The 18,242-nt window shown below is 44.8% G+C and overlaps 1 protein-coding gene across 3 annotated transcripts in view; it reads right to left on the bottom strand.

The window, feature by feature from the left end:
• Window positions 1-8,467: 8,467 nt before the first annotated feature.
• Window positions 8,468-18,242, bottom strand: part of Kiaa0753 (KIAA0753 ortholog) — a 69,252-nt gene continuing 59,477 nt past the window's right edge. For all 3 annotated transcript variants that reach the window (XM_013013356.1, XM_013013355.1, XM_013013354.1), the window contains exon 19: window positions 8,468-9,835. In XM_013013356.1, the coding sequence (XP_012868810.1) occupies window positions 9,718-9,835 (118 nt within the window). In that variant the 3' untranslated portion in view covers window positions 8,468-9,717. The remainder of the gene's footprint in view (window positions 9,836-18,242) is intronic.

Here is an 18,242-nt window from a genome sequence, read left to right on the forward strand (position 1 = left end):
CCTTCCTGCCTTCCTGCCTTTCTTCCTTCCTTCTTTTTCTTTCTGTGTTCATCCTAGGGCTTAAGCTCAAAGCCTGGGTGCTGTCCCTTTTATTTTCTCAAGACTGGTGCTCTACCACTTAAGCCACACTTTTACTTCCTGCTTTTCTTTTTTTTGTAGAAGATAAGAATTTCACGAGTTTTTCTGCCCAGGCTGACTTCAAACTGTGATCTTCAGATCTCAGCCTCCTTGAGGAGCTGGAATTATAGGTATGAGCTACCAACACCCAACGGCTGTCATCATCTTGCATTATTTCATCCTTGGGAAATAATCACAATTAGGCTTTTCAGGTTCAAATTGTATCTCAAGCTGTCTGAAGGAAAACTTCAAGCCTTATCTTTGGGGAAGTCCTCTGCTCCCACCCTTCAGTGAAGACTGCCAGGAATTCCTCCAGTGGGTGTTTGGTTTGGTTTTGTGCATGGGAAAGGAGCAAGGACTAGAAAGTGAGAAGAAAGCATGATGGAATAGAAGGAACACCAGATTGGGAAGGAGGCCAGAAGTCTAGGCTCTGTCTCACTGTCAATTTCTTGGCCACCTTGCCCCACTCTGGGCTTGTATAATAAGTCCCCTCTGTCTACCTCTCCACAGGGTACTGGGAAATGCATTGTGACAGGAACACTACTGTATGCACAAGCATCAGAGAATGTTAAAAGGGAAGAGCTGCCAGGCATAGGTGATTCATAGGTGGTGACTCAGGAGGCTGAGAGGTGAGGACTGCGGTTTGAAGCCAGCCCAGGCAGGAAAGTCCATGAGACTCTTATCTCCAATTAATCACCAAAAAGCTAGGACACAGAAAAATGGAGGGACAAGGGTTAAAAAAATGCAGCAGTAGTAATCCACTACACACTATGTTGAAAATTAACTATACATGGCTGGGAATGTGGCTCAGTGGTAGAGTGCTTGCCTTGCGTGCATGAGGTCCTGGGTTCAATTCCACAGAGCCACATAAATAGAAAAAGTCAGAAGTGGCACTGTGACTCAAGTGGTAGAGTGCTAGCCTTGAGCTGAAGAGCTCAGGGATAGTGTCCAGGCCCAGAGTTCAGGCCCCATGACCGACCAAAAAAGAAAGAAAGAAAGAAAATAAACTATACAACTTGGGGGTGGGGACAGGAGGGAAAAACTGGGAGAGAGCGAGGGAAGGGGGTGACATTGTCCAAAAAAAAATGTACTTATTATCTGACATGAAACTATAACCTCTCTGTACATCACTTTTATAAATAATTGGAAAAAAAGAGAGCCAGAAGTGGAGGCATGGCTCAAGTGGTAGAGTGCCAATCTTGAGTGAAAAAGCTCAGTGACAGTGCCCAGGCTCTGAGTTCAAATGCCAGTACTAGCACCAAAAAAAAAAAAAAAAAGCTGGGGGCAGAGGGTGGGGAGAAGAGCTAGGACTCAAAATCATTCCCTTCAGGGCTCTCAACCCCAGGCTAGGCTTATCTGCATCTAGGGATCATGAGCCCCAAAACCTAACAAGAAACTATGCTAGTAGATACATGTGTGCCCATGTGCATGCAATGTTGTAATGGTACACATGTACAAGCATTGCATGTATTGCACAACTGTATATGTATGATATGTGTCTGTGCATATGTGTTTGTGTATATATGTGTGTGTGTGAAGACTATACGTTCAGGGATCATTTCTTGTTTCTTTTTTGTCGGTCGTGGGGCTTGAACTCTGGGCCTGAACACTGTCCCTCAGCTCTTCAGCTCAAGGCTAGTGCTCTACCACTCGAGCTATAGTGCCGCTTCCTGTTTTCTGGTGGTTTATTGGAGATAAGAGTTTCATGGACTTTCTTGCCCGGGCTGGCTTTGAACCTCAATCCTCAGATCTCAGCCTCCTGAGTAGCTAGGATTACAGGCATGAGCCACCAGCACACGGCTTTCAGGGATCATTTCTATAGTTCGTTACATGTGTGTGTGTGTGTGCACCTGTGTGTTTTTCCCTGACCTTTCAAATAGGAATAATTCCTGTGTCATGGACCACCCCCCCTCCCCAAACAGAAACCCCAAGTCACTGTAGAGAGTTTGGGGTTTGTTCCAGGCTAAAGCTGTGAACAATTACCTGAGTTAATTAAAAGCTTTGGTGAGCAGAGCTAGCACTCTTGTCCCCTGGGCTCTGGCGGTCTGTCACACGCACCGCAGGTAAGGCACACAGCAGTGTGGCCCATGCCTGGCATGGAATTAGGACGTGATCACACTGACAGGAAAAGCTCAGGTCCCAAGGCCCAGCCTGGCACACATGCCAGAGGTTTTTTCCTCTGTGTGTGCCTTCCCAGAGCTTGAACTCAAGGGACGCTGTGCCTGAGCAGTTTTTGTTTTTCCTCAAGGCTATACTCTACCACTTGAGTTACAGCTCTACTTCCAGCTTCTGGCTTTTTGGGTGGTTAATTGGAAATAAAAGTCTTGCTGGCCTTTCCTGCCCAGGACTGGCTTCAAACTGCAATCCTCAAATCTTAGCCTCCTGAATAACTCCAGGTGTGAGCCACTGGCGCCCCACATGCCAGGGATTTCTTTCTCCCACCAAAGTAAATGTTTGCTGTTGAACCACTTAGACGGTGAACAAGACTGGGGCTTCTCATTGGAAGGCTGTGAGGAGATTCTGCAGATGTCTGAGGATTGCCAAGGCTCCTCCTTCACTTGGAGCGAATATTCCATCATTCTCCGTGAATGCAGGCAGCCATTTGGGACTCTGCTGTGTCTCCAGGTCATAACTTTACACCTTCAATATCTGCCCCACTGGCATGTTCCTCCCCAGACTGCCATTATTTACAATCCAATAGTTTGGGCATCACTTTTGTTTCTCATTCATCATCAAAGACAGAGCTACAGACTGTTGACGGTGAGGCTGAGGTATGTGCTGAGTTCGATTTCAGAGGGAACGATGGATGCAGACAGAGCACTTGGCAAGGGCCTGGGGTTCCCAGCACACTCCCCCATTTAGAAGCAGAATAAAGATAGAAAGTGTGAGCAAGGGCCATCTGGGACAAATCGTGTTCTCAAGGGAAGGGAGGGACACAGGATGGGGAACTCAGCTTTTACCTGTTTTAAGGCATCTTCTTGAAGCTGGACAAAATTGCTTGCCAAAAGGAATACGTAATGTGCAATCTTTTCTTCTTCTTCTTCTGGTACTGGGGTCTTAAACTCATTGCCAGGGCATTTGTCCCTCACCATTTTTGCTTAAGGCTGGTACTCTACCATTTGAACCACAATTCCACTTCCAGATTTTTGCTGGGTTAATCTCATAGTTTTTCCTACCTGGGCTTGGCTTTGAATGATGACCCTCAGATCTCAGCTTCCTAAGTAGCTAGGATGACAGGCATGAGACAATCGCTGGGCTCACTCATGCCCAGTAATTGAGCAATCTTGAAGCTCACAGGCAAATGATGCTCTGCTGTTCACCTGGGCCACATCTGAGATGACCTGGAGAACGAAGCCTCACTCTGGCTCAGCCTCCACACCTGTGTGATGGTCACACTGTATTGCCACCTGTGCCCCCTCAAGACAACTAGCCTTGTCTGTGAGGTCCCTTGGACTGAAGGGCCCTACTACAGTCTCAGCTACCTTTGTTCATCTAATTCGAATGCGGCCTCCTCCATGAGGAGCAGTCAGGAATGAAGCCCCTGCCAGTGATGCCCTAGCAGACTGCCTTCTCTCAGCTCTGTTTTCATTCTGCCTGATTTTGCATTTCCACAGTATGTAGTGAACCTTAAATGAATGTGAATGAAAATTGAAATTTATCTCATTCCCTAGGTTTAAAATATGCTCTTTTTTCTTTTTCCTTTTAAGCCAGGCACTAGTTGCTCATGCTCACCTATAATCCTAACTATTCAGGAGACTGAGATCTGAGAATTGAGGATTCAAAGCCAGCCTGGGCAGAAGTGTCTGTGAAATTCTTACCTTTAGTTACCTAGCAAGAAGTTGGGAGTAGAGCTAGGGGCTCAAGTGATAGAGTGCCAGTCTTGAGGGAAAACAAAACAAAACAAACATCTGAAGGATAGCACCAAGGCTCTGAGTTCAAGCCCCAGTACCAATACACACACGCACACACACACACACACACACACACACACACACACACGTTATTATTTATTCTTTGGGTGCTGGACAATTGAACCCTAGGCTTTATGCATGATCTATCCACAGTCGACATTTCCAGCTGGGAGCCCCAAGCCTTTACCACGAGATCTGTCTATATCAATCAATCCCTCTGAAATCAGACCAAGGATTACAAGTGTGAACCGCCCATGCCTGGCATTGGCTTCCTTTTTATTATAAAATGTGTTAATACTCTCTTAGAAAGGAATGAGGTGATGAAAATAAAGTACTTAGCATCTAGCACCTAGGAAGTAGAGTGACTATAACAATTTTGGGGGTCAGGTTCTTGGCAGGGCCCTATCCAAGCAAGAGTGTAGGGATGAAGGGGTAGTGGAAAGCTGAGGCAGCAGATCAGCCTCAGCTCTGACCTGGTCTCTATACAGGAAATTGGAAAGTGCACCTTAGTCATTTCTGCATGAGCAGAACAGCACATACCCTCTAACACGGAGCAGGTACAAAGTAAATGTTTGCTGACTTATCATTCATTCATTCATTTATTCATTCATGTATGTTAGTACTGGGGTATGAAGTTAAGGTCTGAGTGCTATCCCCTGGCTTTTTCCCTCAAGTCCACACTTGAACCACAGCTCCACTTCCAGTCTTTTGGTGGCTAATTGGAAATGAGTCTCACAGACTTCCCTGTCCAGGCTTGCTTTGAATCACCATCCTCAGATCTCAGCCTCCTGTGTACATAGGATTATAGACATGAGTCACTGGCACTCAGCACGTTTGTTGACTTTAAAATGGCGATTGCATTTTTGACAGCTGCTGAGATTTCCCAGGCCATCTGAGCATCAGCTGCTTTGAAGACACAACTGTGACAGAAGGAGCTAGACCTGAAATTCAAAGACACAGATGGACGGTTCTGGCTTTGTTACTGTCAGACTTGACGCAGGTCTTTTCATTTCCACAAGCTTTGGTTTCTTCATCTGTAAAATAGGAGCTAACACTGTGTCGATTCCTAAAACATGTGGTTTGTTTTAGAAAGTGCTGGTGGTGCTGGAGGCCCTAAAATAAGGGTGTGGATTAGAGGTAGCGCAGGGCTGGGCAGTCTGATGTACCACTCAACAGTGAAATGCAGGGCTGTGGAGAATGCTGCAAGTGTCAAGATTGAAGGGCACCACAGGGAGATATGGGATTGACAGCAGCAAAGAATTCCATGGGAGGAGGTGGTGAGGAAAGCATTTCAGAGAGCACTCTGTGCAAGCTGCTTTTCTTTTTCTTTTTCTTTTTTTTGGTGCCAGTACTGGGGCTTGAACTCAGGACCTGGGCACTGTCCCTGAGCCTTTTATTTTTGCTTAAGACTGACTCTCTACCACTTTAGTCACACCACCACTTCTGGCTTTTTGGAAGCTAATTGGAGATAAGAGTCCCATGGACTTTTTCTTGCCGAGGCTGGCTTTGAACCACACTCTCAGCCTATTGAGTAGTTGTGAGCCACTGGCACCCGGCCAAGGCTGCCTCTTATGGGATCTTTGGGGTAGTTCTAGTGGCTTTGTTAAGTTTCACTTTTTTTTTTTTTTTTTGGTCTCTGAGTTGTTCCCCATCAGTGCTGCACTGGCCAGTGATGGTTATAGAATTCATGTCACCTCTCACTAATCCCACCCCAGATCTGGGACTCTCCCGGGACATCTTCAGAGTCCTGAAAATGGTGGCTGCGCATGATCTGGTGGCTGGCTCATCTCCACTCCCTGCTTCCCATGTGCCAGAAGCATCAGTGTCCTCTGGGCCTTCCTAGGTCCATGCAACTCAGGCCCAGGGAAGCCTGGAGTTGGGGCATCCATCATGACACAGACAGGATCTGAATGATTCTGTACCTCTGAATGGCAGACTTCTGAGCCAGAAGGTTCCTTGGCATTCTCCCTCTGCCACATGAGTTGCCAGGCATGGGTCTATAGAGATAGAATGGGGTATAGAAGGCCTCACTCCTGCTAGGGCCAGGAACATCCACCAGCCTTCTCAGTAACCAGTGGCCCTGAGTGGGAAGCTGAAAGACTGACCTCACCAAGACAGTGGAGAATCAGCAGGATGTGTGGGTGGAGATTCTTAGGAGAGAAGCTGAGCGGAAAGGAACCGCATGACTGGGTTGAGGAGGGAGGCAGAGAGAAGGGCAGTCATGGGGGAAGGTGTGGAGCAAATGAAGGTAGGAAGAGATTCCCAAGAGTGAGTTCAGGAGGGGTGGGGGTAAGGGGCTGAAAACAAAAGGCCAAGGTGCCAGGTGTGAGGCTATGATGAGGGTGGGATTCAGGGTTCAGGATGGAGGTGGGCAGCCATGATATCCCAGCCATGATAAATACCCCACACACTGGTTGCCGCGGGGTGGGTGGGGTGGGGGGTGCGTGGTCACAGCTGCATGGGGAGGCAGTGAAGGATGCTCCAGAAATCATTGTGAAGGACTTCCAAAGTCTATCTATAAAGGAGTTTTAATTAAGGTATTGGAATAGAGGTGAGAGGGATAAAAGCTCAAAGACCCCAGGGGTCTTTGAGGATGGCATGTGCCAATGCTGGCCTCCCAAAGAGCAAGAGGATGCAGTTAGAGATACTAATGCTTTGCCTTCTCCAAGGCTGTTGCAGGAAGGGATGGATGAGGCCTCTGTAAGGCTCCCAGGAGCCAGGCTTCAGAAAGGTTAGGAGGTAGGGCATCTTAATCCTCAGCAGCAGGGCATGGGACAGCCCATGTGGATAAACCTGAAGGGTACAGGAGACACAAACTGAAGGGGTAGAATGGAGGGACCCAAGGAAGAAGTCCAGTTAGATGGATACACAGTCATCCAGAAAAAGGCAGCAGGACTGAATGCTGGTGACTTATGCCTATAATCCCAGTTACTCAGGAGGCTGAGATCTGAGGATCATGGTTCAGGCAGGGTAGAAGATTCTGTGAGACTGTATCTCCAATGAACCACCCCAAAGCCAGAAGCGGAACTGTGGTAAAAACAAAACAAAACAAAACTAAGGTTTAGCACCCAGCACCTGAACACACACAAACAGGAAGGCAGCAAGTTTGGTTTAAGAACCCATGGGTGATTGGCCACATGGCGCATAAGATAGCTAAGGAGACCAGAAAGGTCAAGCACAGGTGGTACCCAGGAAGTTGGATGCAGGATCAGGGAGATCTGGCCAGGCCAAAGCCACAGATAGATTGGTAGGAACATAGTAGGGCACTGTGCTACAGGAACCTGGCCTGGCAGGCTGGCCAAGGGGGCTGGGCACAGCACTAATGTGGGAGGAGGGGTCTGATCCTGACAACCTCAGCAAGTTTGCACTCATAGCCATGTGTATGTGTTTGGGGAAAATATCCATGAGTTCTCTTGCGCCACCATTTGGCTTTTGTGGGGCCCTTCTGAGGATGTAGAGGTAGCACACAACACATCTGGAGGAAACCTTTGCAACTCCGGCCGCATCGCTGGGCTCCAGCAACAGATAGGCAGGTATTAGATCAGAGAGCTTAGCTCTTTAAGTAGCAGAGCTGAATGGGAGAAGGGTAGTACTAATGAAGGCTGAGACAGGCCACTACTGCCTCATGCTGCTTCTCATGAGCCTGGAGAACAGGAGCCAGCTGAGGGGCCCTTTCCAAATAGCCAGGTCATGATCCTGCAGCGAGGGCATACCTTGATGCTCAGTTGTCTCCAGCTGCCAAGGTAAGAGTGCTCTGAGCAGACCCTAACCTGCATCCCCCTGGCCAGTCTTCCCTTGTTCCTGTAGCCTTTGCTGCATGCTAAGGCCCTCACTTCCTCCACTTTGCAGTCCTCTAGCATGCTGCCAGGCCTCCTCCAAAGACCAACTCCATGGAGATTCCTTGCACACACTGGTTATTGGACAGTTATGACCCTAACCAGGATCAACTAGTGGGGGAGAGACCAGAAGATCCTGAAACAAAGGTGAGGAGCTGGACCAGAGCTGGGGGGAGGGTGGGGCAGTTTTAGCAGGAAGGTATTTACAAAGGCACTGCTTGGAGGACAGTGGTGGGTCACATTGGCTGAGGATGAAGAAAGGCAGAACACAAAGAACACTCCATATTGCTATGGTTATCTTTAGGGGAATAAGTGGCTCCACACCCAAACCCACCCCTCCAGTGCCTCCTTGTAGTCAGCATCCATCATACACAGGTGCACAAGCACCAGCTCAGTCAGTGCAGGGAGAGTGCTGAGCCATGCTGTAGTGTATACTTAACAAGTGTTAGCTTTTAAAAAACTTGTCAATTATTCCTTTCTGACATGGCAAAAAACCCACTATCATATGAAATATAAAGGTATTCTCAGTGGTTCCTGTCAATTATACCTCATGTCGTCTGTGGAAAAAAATAGGAAATATAAATTATTTCAAATAGACATGCATAAAACTTTAAAATATTGTTTATTATTATTTCTTAAAATACCCAATACAATAAAAACTGCCACACAACTGACTTTACTACAAACGACAAATGCTCCTATCAGCTCAAATGCACATAAAAACTTTCCAGATTAAAGACTATAATTCCCTAGAAGTGCTTCACATTCTGAGGTTACACAAAAGTAAGCAGGAAAACACTAACATTAAATGAAAATCAATTTTGCACAAATAAGTATGATCATGCAGCTTAAATTACCAACTGAAATAGTGTAGTTGAGAATGACCCTGTGTGTTCTGACAAGAGTCACATTATTCCCTGGGGTGGTGTCTTGGACCCTTTGCTCCTCACATTTCTCTCATCAGGCCTGGGGCAAATCATCGAAGCAAAGTTTTCCTGGTTAGTGGCTTTATTTTGATGCACATTCCTCCTCCTCTTCTCAATTTCAGAAGCTTGTCCTGTGGATGCAGAAGACCTGGGAGGACCGAGCCAGGCTGTTCTCAGATGTCTTCCTTTCTCTAGAGGGATTGTGGATCTTCAGATCCTCCCTTGTGGCATGGAAACAGAGACTTGGACACTGCTGAGCAACAGTGAGCTCTGCACCTTTCCCTTACCAGGTAGGAGTGGCCATTTCCTAAAAAGTCCAGGAACGGCCTCTAAATTCAGAGAAGGCGTTTTATGCCAGCCAGTGCAAATCCAGAGCAGTAAACTGAAGAACTGAGACATGAAAAGCCACCCTGGAATGAGCTTTGGAGGAAGGCGTGCTGGGGAGCAGAGGTCTGGCAGTATGTCCACACTGCGTCCCATCTGAGTGGGCCACTCGGGACAGGCAGCCCAGTAGGGCGCTGCAGATGGCCAAAACAGCAGCCAGGGGCAAGTCCGCACTCAGGCTGGCAGGGAGGCCATCTTTGAGTTCAACAGTAACCTGAGTCCCTGCATCAAATATAATTATCTATCACCTTCCAAAATATTCTGAGCCAGAAAATGAACATAATATTTCAATTAGAAAGTGATATATCTAAAAATAGTATATTGCCATAATCAATTCCCACTCCCTGGGCACAGATAAATGTAGCACATGCCATCATAAACTTCCAGAACTGTTGCCGTGACAGAGAATGCAAAGTGAGGGGCTTTGCAGGGCATGTCCTTCCTTCCAGAGGCAGCACTCTGGGCCTGGGTTGCAGCTGAGGACAAACATCTCCTGGGAGTGGGGACACTGCAGTGTGGCCGAGGGCCCCGCCTGGATGGCCTCTAGGTAGCAGCTTCTAGGAACTCTGAGGTGAACACAGCCTCTGCGTAGTCTTCACACACATCCAGCAGCTCAGCGGCCACGCTCTCCAGAGCTTCGTCTACCAGCTGCTCTGAAAAGCTGCAAGATAAACACACGGCTGAAAGCACTGACAGCGGCACATGCAACCCTCCTGTCTCTCAGCTGGGAACCTAACAAGTCAATTCTAAAACTGACATGAAATTCAGAAGAAAAAGCAAGGTGAGGGGCTTGGCTTTCTGGACAGTAGGATGGTAATGCCCAAGTCCTGCTGGAGGCCTGGGACACAGACAGTGGCCTGGCCCTCGGAACCGAGCTAACAGAGGAGACTGAAGTGACCTCACTGTAGCCCTGCTCCTGGTTACATCCACCTGGGACCTATATCTGAGACCAAGATTGCAGGACACTCCAAATTTATATACCAATTTTCTCTGCATACCTCACCCTTTCTGAATCTGAACTGAGAGTAGGCTACAGGAAGACCTCCCCAAATGCATCCTTGTACATTTCCTAGAAAAAGGACATTCTCATCAACAAGACAACATTAACATCAATACAAAACTATTATCCAATCTTATGTGTAGGCCTTATTCAAATTTCACCAGCTGTCTCAATAAATCCCTTAAAAGAAAACTTTCTTAGATGGGTACTGGTGGCTTATACCTGGCAGAGATCTGGAGCATCATGGTTCAAAGCCAACCAGAGCAGAAAAGCCCACTCACTAGACTTAATCTCCAAAATAACCAGCAAAAAGCTGGGAAAGATATGTGGCTCAAATGGCAGAGTGCCAACCTAGCAAGTATAAATTTGAATACTGGCACTGAAACTTTTTTTCTGGTCAATCCAGAATCCTTGGCTGTGTTTTGTTCTCAAGTCTCTCATTTAGTCTGCTTTAATTTGAAATGTTTCTCAGTCTATCTCCCGTGATCCTAACTGTTCTCTGCAGAATGTCCCTGGACTTTTGAAATACACTCCCCCCTCAGTGTGTTAAGGTCTGTATGCACTCATTACTGATGACTGGTGATTTTGAACACTTAGTTTGGTAATATTTGCTATAGGCCTTTCTTTTGTAATTAAGAAGCATATTGTAGGGAGACAGAGACTATGTAACTATTCTATTTCTTTCTTTCCTTTTTTTTTTTTTTTTGGTCCTGGGACTTGAACTAAGGGTCTGGGTACTATCCCTGAGCTTTTTCGCTCAAGGCTAGTGCTCTACCACTTTATGCCACACAGCCACTTCCGGGTTTCTGGTGATTCCTTAGAGATAAGTATCTCATGGACTTTCCTGCCTGGGCTGGCTTCGAACCATAATCTTCAGATCTCAGCCTCTTGAGTAGCTAGGATTATAAGTATGAACCATTGGCACCCAGCTTGTAATTTTTTTGTTCTCATCAAACTTGTGTGAATCAATGATTACAGGGTTCTCCAAAACCACTTTTCTAACACTGGCATTTCTTCCTCATGTAATAGCTGGCATTCTACTATAATAGAGCACTCCCCCTGTTTATTTACATATTCATTCATTCACTCATTCATAAGTTGGTTTTATGGCTTCTGACTTCTGCAATCTGATACTATTGCTACTTTTTAAAAATTATTATTACTTATTTATCTGAGGTTTGACCACGCTGGCTGTTGTGGCCTCTTGATATGTCTTCATCATTTGTTATTTTTGGCTGTACTAGGATTTGAACTATATTGGGGTTTGCTAAGTGGGCACTCTCCCCACTCAAACCAACCCCTTTTTGCACTGGTTTACTTTTAGGATCTTGCTTCATGCCTAGGTCTTGCCTAACTTGCTATTTTTCTACTTGTGCTTCCCTGAGTTGCAGGGGATGACAAGCACCCAGCACTGTGCCCAGTCACAGTGTTCCCCCTATAGCTGGGATCACAGGTGTGTACCACTGTACCAGCCTCGGGCTGAAATGGAATCCTATGAACTTTTATGCCTGGGCTGGCCTTGAACAGCAAACACCTCCAACATCGTTGTCTCCCAAGGAGCTGGGATTACAGGCTTCAGCCACTGTGCCTGGCTTGTCCTATAATTCTTTAGAGCACTTCCTTTCAGGAACACATGATGTTCAAGGCTCATATTATGTTTCTGAGCCCTAGGCCTGCCTCTCTGAGGCGCCCTGGGGCCAGTTCATGGTAGACACAGACAGTGAGACATGGAGATCGGAACACCAAGTAAGCGCTGCGCTGCCAACGCCTTTGCTTCTAGATGCCCCCAGCAGAAAACCAAGAAATGTCCCTATAATCCTCTGTATTTGTCATCTACCAAAACTGTATGCTCATAAAAATAGGGCTAATTCCAGTTCGACCAAGGATTTGTTCTAGCCATCCCCCAGAAACCCCGGTCTTGCTATTCAAATTGTATTATTTGAGCCATCTTTAAATTCAAAGTAAGTAGTTTCAGAGTTGCCGGACCAAGAGGCTTGCAAAATCCTACCCCACCACAGCCCGGGCTCATGCTGTTGGAAGCTCTGGGGACGAATGCCATGTTGACAAGTCACTCTGCACCGTGCATGACATGACTGTGGTCTCTAGCTGAAACTAGATGCTACAGACAGCTAGGCTCATGTTTCTGTTTGTATTTCAAGTTAGGGTTCTCCCATCTTTGCTGATTAGAAGCTATCTAAAGGAAATATTAATATGGTTCCCAAAGTCAGAATTTTAGAGCAGAATGAACTACTGACTAAACAAAAATCAGAAACACAAAAATGTACATGGAGGTAAGTGTCATGGCTTCCTGCCTACCCTATTTCCACCTAGTTTTGTTTTTGTCATTTTTTCTCCCCTCCTTCTTCCCCTTCCACCCCCCAACTACAGGGCAATTCTCACCTTCCTTCCTGGTGTACATTTTGCTGGGCTTAAAACTCTGAATTAGTATTTTTCAGGAATTTAAAAACATGCATCAGGTCTTCCAACTTCTACTGTATTTGTGTTCCTCTCATTTTTATTCCTCTTGCTGATGTCCTCACTGTCCTTTCAACAATATTATGACATATGGCTAAATACAATTTGCTCTCTCTCTTTCTTTTTAACTTGGGGATTTTAGAGATTCTTTTGTTACTCTAAGGAAGTGATAGTCATGATCTCTTTTTAATTTTATTTTCACTTTTCCTTTCTCTCCTTTCCTTTTAGAACTCCAACACCATAAACATTTGATTTTCTTTTTTCTATGTCCCTTCTCTCTGTACTTTTCATCTTTAATAGTGGTTTTATGTATCACTCTGGCTATTTTTTTCTGTCCTATCTTCTAACTCTCTAACTTAGTGAGACCATCCAATGACTTCCTCATTCCAGAAAGTATAATTTTAATTCTAGAATGTACATTTAGATTTTGTTCAGTTTGTTTTTTTATTTTTTTTTGGTCAGTTGTGGCGCTTGAACTCTGAGCCTGGGCACTGTCCCTGAGCTCTTCAGCTCAAGGCAAGTGCTCAAGCACTCTACCACTTGAGCCACAGTGCCACTTTTAGTTCTCTGATAGCTAATTGGAGATAAGTGTGTCATAGACTTTCCTGCCTAAGCTGGCTTTGAATCGTGATCCTCAGATCTCAGCCCCTTGACTAGCTAGAATTACAGGTGTGAGCTAGCAGCACCCAGCCTGATTTTGTTCAGTTTTTTTTTTTTTTTTAATTTGGCCAATCCTAGGCCTTGATCTCAGGGCCTGGGCACTATCCCTGAGATTTTTTTTTTTTTGGTGGTGATGGTGGGGCCTGAACTCTGGGCCTGGGCACTGCCCCTCAGCTGAAGCTCAAGGCTAGTGCTCTACCACTCGAGCCATAGCGCCACTTCTGGCCTTTTCTGCTTATGTGGTGCTGAGGAATCAAACCCAGGGCCTCATGCATGCAAGGCAAGCACTCTACCACTGAGCCATCTTCTCAGCCCTGTCTTCATTTTTGATGGAGGCTTCATTATAATGATTAAGTTAACTGGGAAATAGCTATGGTATTTGGGCTGCTGTGGGTCTGTTCTTGTTTTGTGTCTGTTGTCTTTTATTTTTTATTATACACCAGACACTGTTTTCAAAAACTGTAGAAATAAGGTAAGTTTCAAGATGATGTTATTTTCCTCCAGAAAAAAAAGCTGAGGTTTGTATATGCCTGGAGACTGGAGGGCAATGGTTATGTAAAGTCTACTCAATCCAATCTCAAGGACTGAGTTGATATATTGAACAAAGCCCCTAAGAAGGCTTGTTTATATCCAAGTGAAAGTTTCAGGGTCCCAATCAAAACTGAGGACAAGGGGTAGGGATGTAGCTCAGTGGTAAAATGCTAAATTAGCACGAGGAAGGTGCTGGGTTCAATATTAGCACCACAACAATAACAAAAGGTAAGTACTGTTCACCAGGGCAATCACGTGCCCTTGGCACCTACTGGATTCCAACCTCTGTCTTCTGATATGAAAAGGCTAAGTGCTCCTCTTTTCTCTCCAAAACCGACTGTCCAGAGCCATGCAGTGGGTCCAGCTCCCTGTCTTCTCCAGGAGCCTGGCCCCATTATTCATTATTCACCTAGTTCACTTCTGGATGCCTTTAAGCACCTGTGTTTTATTTTTAATTCAGCTTTTCTATTAACAGTTATCCTCAGTGGGAGAGGTGGTCCAAATTACCAAGCGCATCATTACTAGAAGCTGAAATGATTGGTTCATTTTATATTTGCTTTGCTCTTTATGTTCCTATAGCAAATTCATCACCAAATGGTGAGAGAAACGCAAAGGTACTCTCAGTACATTTCAACACAGCAGGTGATGTATCTATCCATTTTCTTCTCTTTAACCTTCCTCACTCTGCCTTTCCTCTAGGGCAACCATACCATCTGGAACCTAGGTCTCCCTCCTCTAGTCTGGAATAGATGGTTTCCACGCTCATTGAGGAACTCTGCCCCTGGAAAAAGCTCTTGCCATTTTCTTGGAATCTCTGTGTTGAGTCTAGGATTTCTATAAACTTTGGCCTTCCTTTTTTAGAATACATGCTTATTCGGGGGGTGCACACTCTCCAGCAGCTGAGGGACACAGCTCAATGAAGCCATACCCCTAAAGTGTCCTTCTTATTCCCTTATCTTTAGTCATTTCGGTGAGTCAACATGTCTGTTAAATTCTGGAAGTATGTTCTAGTATCTTCTAGCTTCCAGTATTGTTACTGATTATTTGAAGATGTCCAGTTTTTACTTCTCTGGAATCTTAGGTCACCTCTTTACACTAGTATACTCAAGTTTCCTTTTCATAATGATATGCCACAGTGCATGCCAATTCATTCATTCATTCATTCACTTATTCCTCCCTCAAAGCAGACAAAAGATGAACTATTTTGATTTAAAGACTATAGCCATCCAGGAAATTTTCTTATAGCAATTCTTGGATAACGTCCCATTTCTCTCCCCACCTCCTACCCCCCACATTCTCTTCAGTAGTAACCCCTCTATCAAAAACACTTTTCTGAGCTGGGCACCAGTGGCTCATACCTGTAATTCTAGCTACTCAGGAGGCTGAGACCTGAGGATCATGATTCAAAGTGAGACCAGATAGCAAAGTCTTTGAGATAATTATCTCCAATTAACCACCAAAAAGCCAAAAATGGAGCAGCAGCTCAAGTGACAGAGCACTAGGACAGCTAAGAGACAGCACCCAGGTCCTGAATTCGAGCCCCAGTACTGCCACCCAAAACAAAACAACATAAAACAAAAATGTTTCTGTGGGGTTGGGAGTGGTAAGGGAGAACAATAGAAGGGGTGACACAAGATGCACTGTACCCATAAATATACTGAAAACCCCTTGTACAACTAAAGATGACACTCTTTTTTTTTTAACTTTTCGGTTCTCTAGTTACTTTTTTATTCTATTGTTGGAGAGATCAGCCATTCTATCTTCATATTATTTTATTATTATTTTCAGTACTGTGGACTGGGCCCAGGGCCTTGCACTTGCTAGACAAGCAAACTACCACTTGAGCCACACTCCATACTTCAGAACGTTATTTCTCACATTTTTATTAGCATCAATTAGTTTTACAAGAGGGTTTCATTGTGACATGTTCACACATGCATACCTTGATCAGATTCACCCTCTTTGTTGATTTCCCTCATCCCTCTCCGTTTCCCAAATCAATCTCAGTAGGATTCACTGTGTCATTTTCACACATGTACATAAAGTATGTTGACCATATTCACCTTCCTTTATTCTCCCTTGTCAACAATGCTTCCATTCTCTGGTACCCAGGCCTACATAGTATTTGATGTGTCTAGTTCTCAAGTCTTACAACAGACTTCTGCAGATACACAACTGAGTCCTGAGTTTACTTCATTACTTTGGTTGGCTGAGTTATTTGCTCTTCAACTAGCTACCTAAGGGTTATTTGATCTATCCTTTTCTGTCAGAAATTTCTCTCGTTCTCTCTTTCTTCCAAATCCAGGAAACTTTAGGAGTTTGGTTTTTATCAAAACCACTATGATGTTGTTTTCCCTTTCCCACTCAATTTCTTAACTGCATCCAGTTCATTTCATCTGTTCACTCTGATCACTGGACTAGGGCCTTTCTTGAGGTGTATGTTAGAACACAGACATTCAAAGATAGGTGGGAAACTCAGGTAGCCTCCCCTCTCACACAAGAGATGATGAGGTGAGCTAATCTGTCTTTGAATACTTTTCGAAACTCTCACCAATATAATTGTCATCTTTGGATCACAAAAATAAAAGTAAATCAGGAGAGATAAACAAGCGAGCAAAAATGGCATTGAGACACACTGTCACGCCAGGTCAAAGGGCAGCAGAGGCAAACATCTATGAAAGCTCAGGCATGTTTAATAGCTCTGTCTTCTATGTCTGAACCTAGAGGCTGGGAGAACTCTCTACATCTGCAAAACAGTGACAAACAAATGCATCAATGTATCTAGTGTAAGAATATACAACCAATTGGTCTCTCTTCCTTGGCTTGCTTTGGATTTCCTAATCAGCCAGTTACTCTAACTGATACGGACAAGTTATGGGAAATGAGTAAGAATACTACAGGATCATGTAGGTGTTATCACAAGGAAAGAAATTAAGTTCATTTTTCTCTTCCCTGGGAAAATCCTTCAGAACACGTGAAAGCAAATGTGCATCTCACCCAGAACAAAGGTTCACAGATGCTTTAAAAGGTATTATTGATTAAGCACAAGACTCAAAACTCAGGTTAATCTCAGAATCTGAATATTAGCAATTACCCCTGATTCTGTCCCCAAATCTCACTAAAAAAGGAAGGAGCTAGAAAAAACAAAAAACAAAAGAACAGGGTTCACATATGCTTCAAAGGGTAGTACTTGATTACATATAAGATCCAAGACTCAGGTTAACTGAAAGCTTTATTGGTATTGCCCTGATCCTGCCCCAAATATCACTAAAAGTATATAAACCAATACACAAATCTACAAGGAAAAAAAGAAAAGAAAAATGACAATGGTAGATGAGATATGACCACAGTTTTCAGAAGGTAAAAATCCCAGAAGATTCATAACTGATTTATTAGCAAGGAAGCATGGAAGAAGCTGTGAGGTTCCCCTGCCCCCGCCCCAAAAAGCAAGCTGATTTGTCCAAGATATCAGAAAGGCTCAGAAAGTGAAAGTACAGAAAATCAAGAAGATGGAATGACATATGAGGCAGAAAACCTACAGCAGTTAGATGACAGATCTTCACTCCTATTTTTGGCAGGGAAGGGACAAGCCCTTTTCCACCCTTACAAAAAAAGAAGATACAGTCCTTGGGGGGTGGGGGGAACCAGTAACTTTGATTTCCGCAAATCATCAATCAAGTATGAATATCACTTTCAAACCTGTCTTAAGAAATTTCTGCTATAGGGGTAAGGAAGGTGGCTCAGTAGTAGAATGCTTGCCTAGCATGCAGGAGGCGCTGGCTTCCATTCCTCAGCACCACATAAGCAGAAAAAGCTGGAAGTGGTGCTGTGGCTCAAGTGGTAGAGTGCTAGCCTTGAGCTGAAGAGCTGAGGGACAGTGCCCAGGTCCAGAGTTCAGATCCTACAACACACACACACACACACACACACACACACACACACACATACTCTCTCTCTCTCTCTCTCTCTCTCTCTGCTATATACAAGAGCTTTCATGAGAGACTAAATTAAGAAAGGGAAGTCAAGGATGTTAGAAAATAAGGAAGCTACTCTGGAGGGAGGGAGCCTAACACTCAGTATGGCAAAGTCCTAGGCCAGGGTAGAAGAAAAGGGGGCTGCAAAGATGAGCAGTAGGGCTGAGAAATGAGGATTAACTGACATTTTCATTCACTGGGAAAACTGAATATTGGCTAGTATGTGTACAAAGTAAATGCATAAGAGGCAAATAAAAAGAAGCAATTATTAACTCCTGAAGTATGCTTAAAAGAAATGTGCTAGGGTTAGGGCTTAAGTGGACTATACATGCACAGGCACGCGCGCACACACATATGCACAAAGAACCAACACAAAATATACTATTTAGCTCACTGATAAAAATATCTTGCAAGCATATAAACAAGTG

The sequence above is a fragment of the Dipodomys ordii genome, unplaced genomic scaffold, assembly GCF_000151885.1.
Source record: "Dipodomys ordii isolate 6190 unplaced genomic scaffold, Dord_2.0 Scaffold19, whole genome shotgun sequence".
Lineage (NCBI taxonomy): Eukaryota > Metazoa > Chordata > Mammalia > Rodentia > Heteromyidae > Dipodomys > Dipodomys ordii.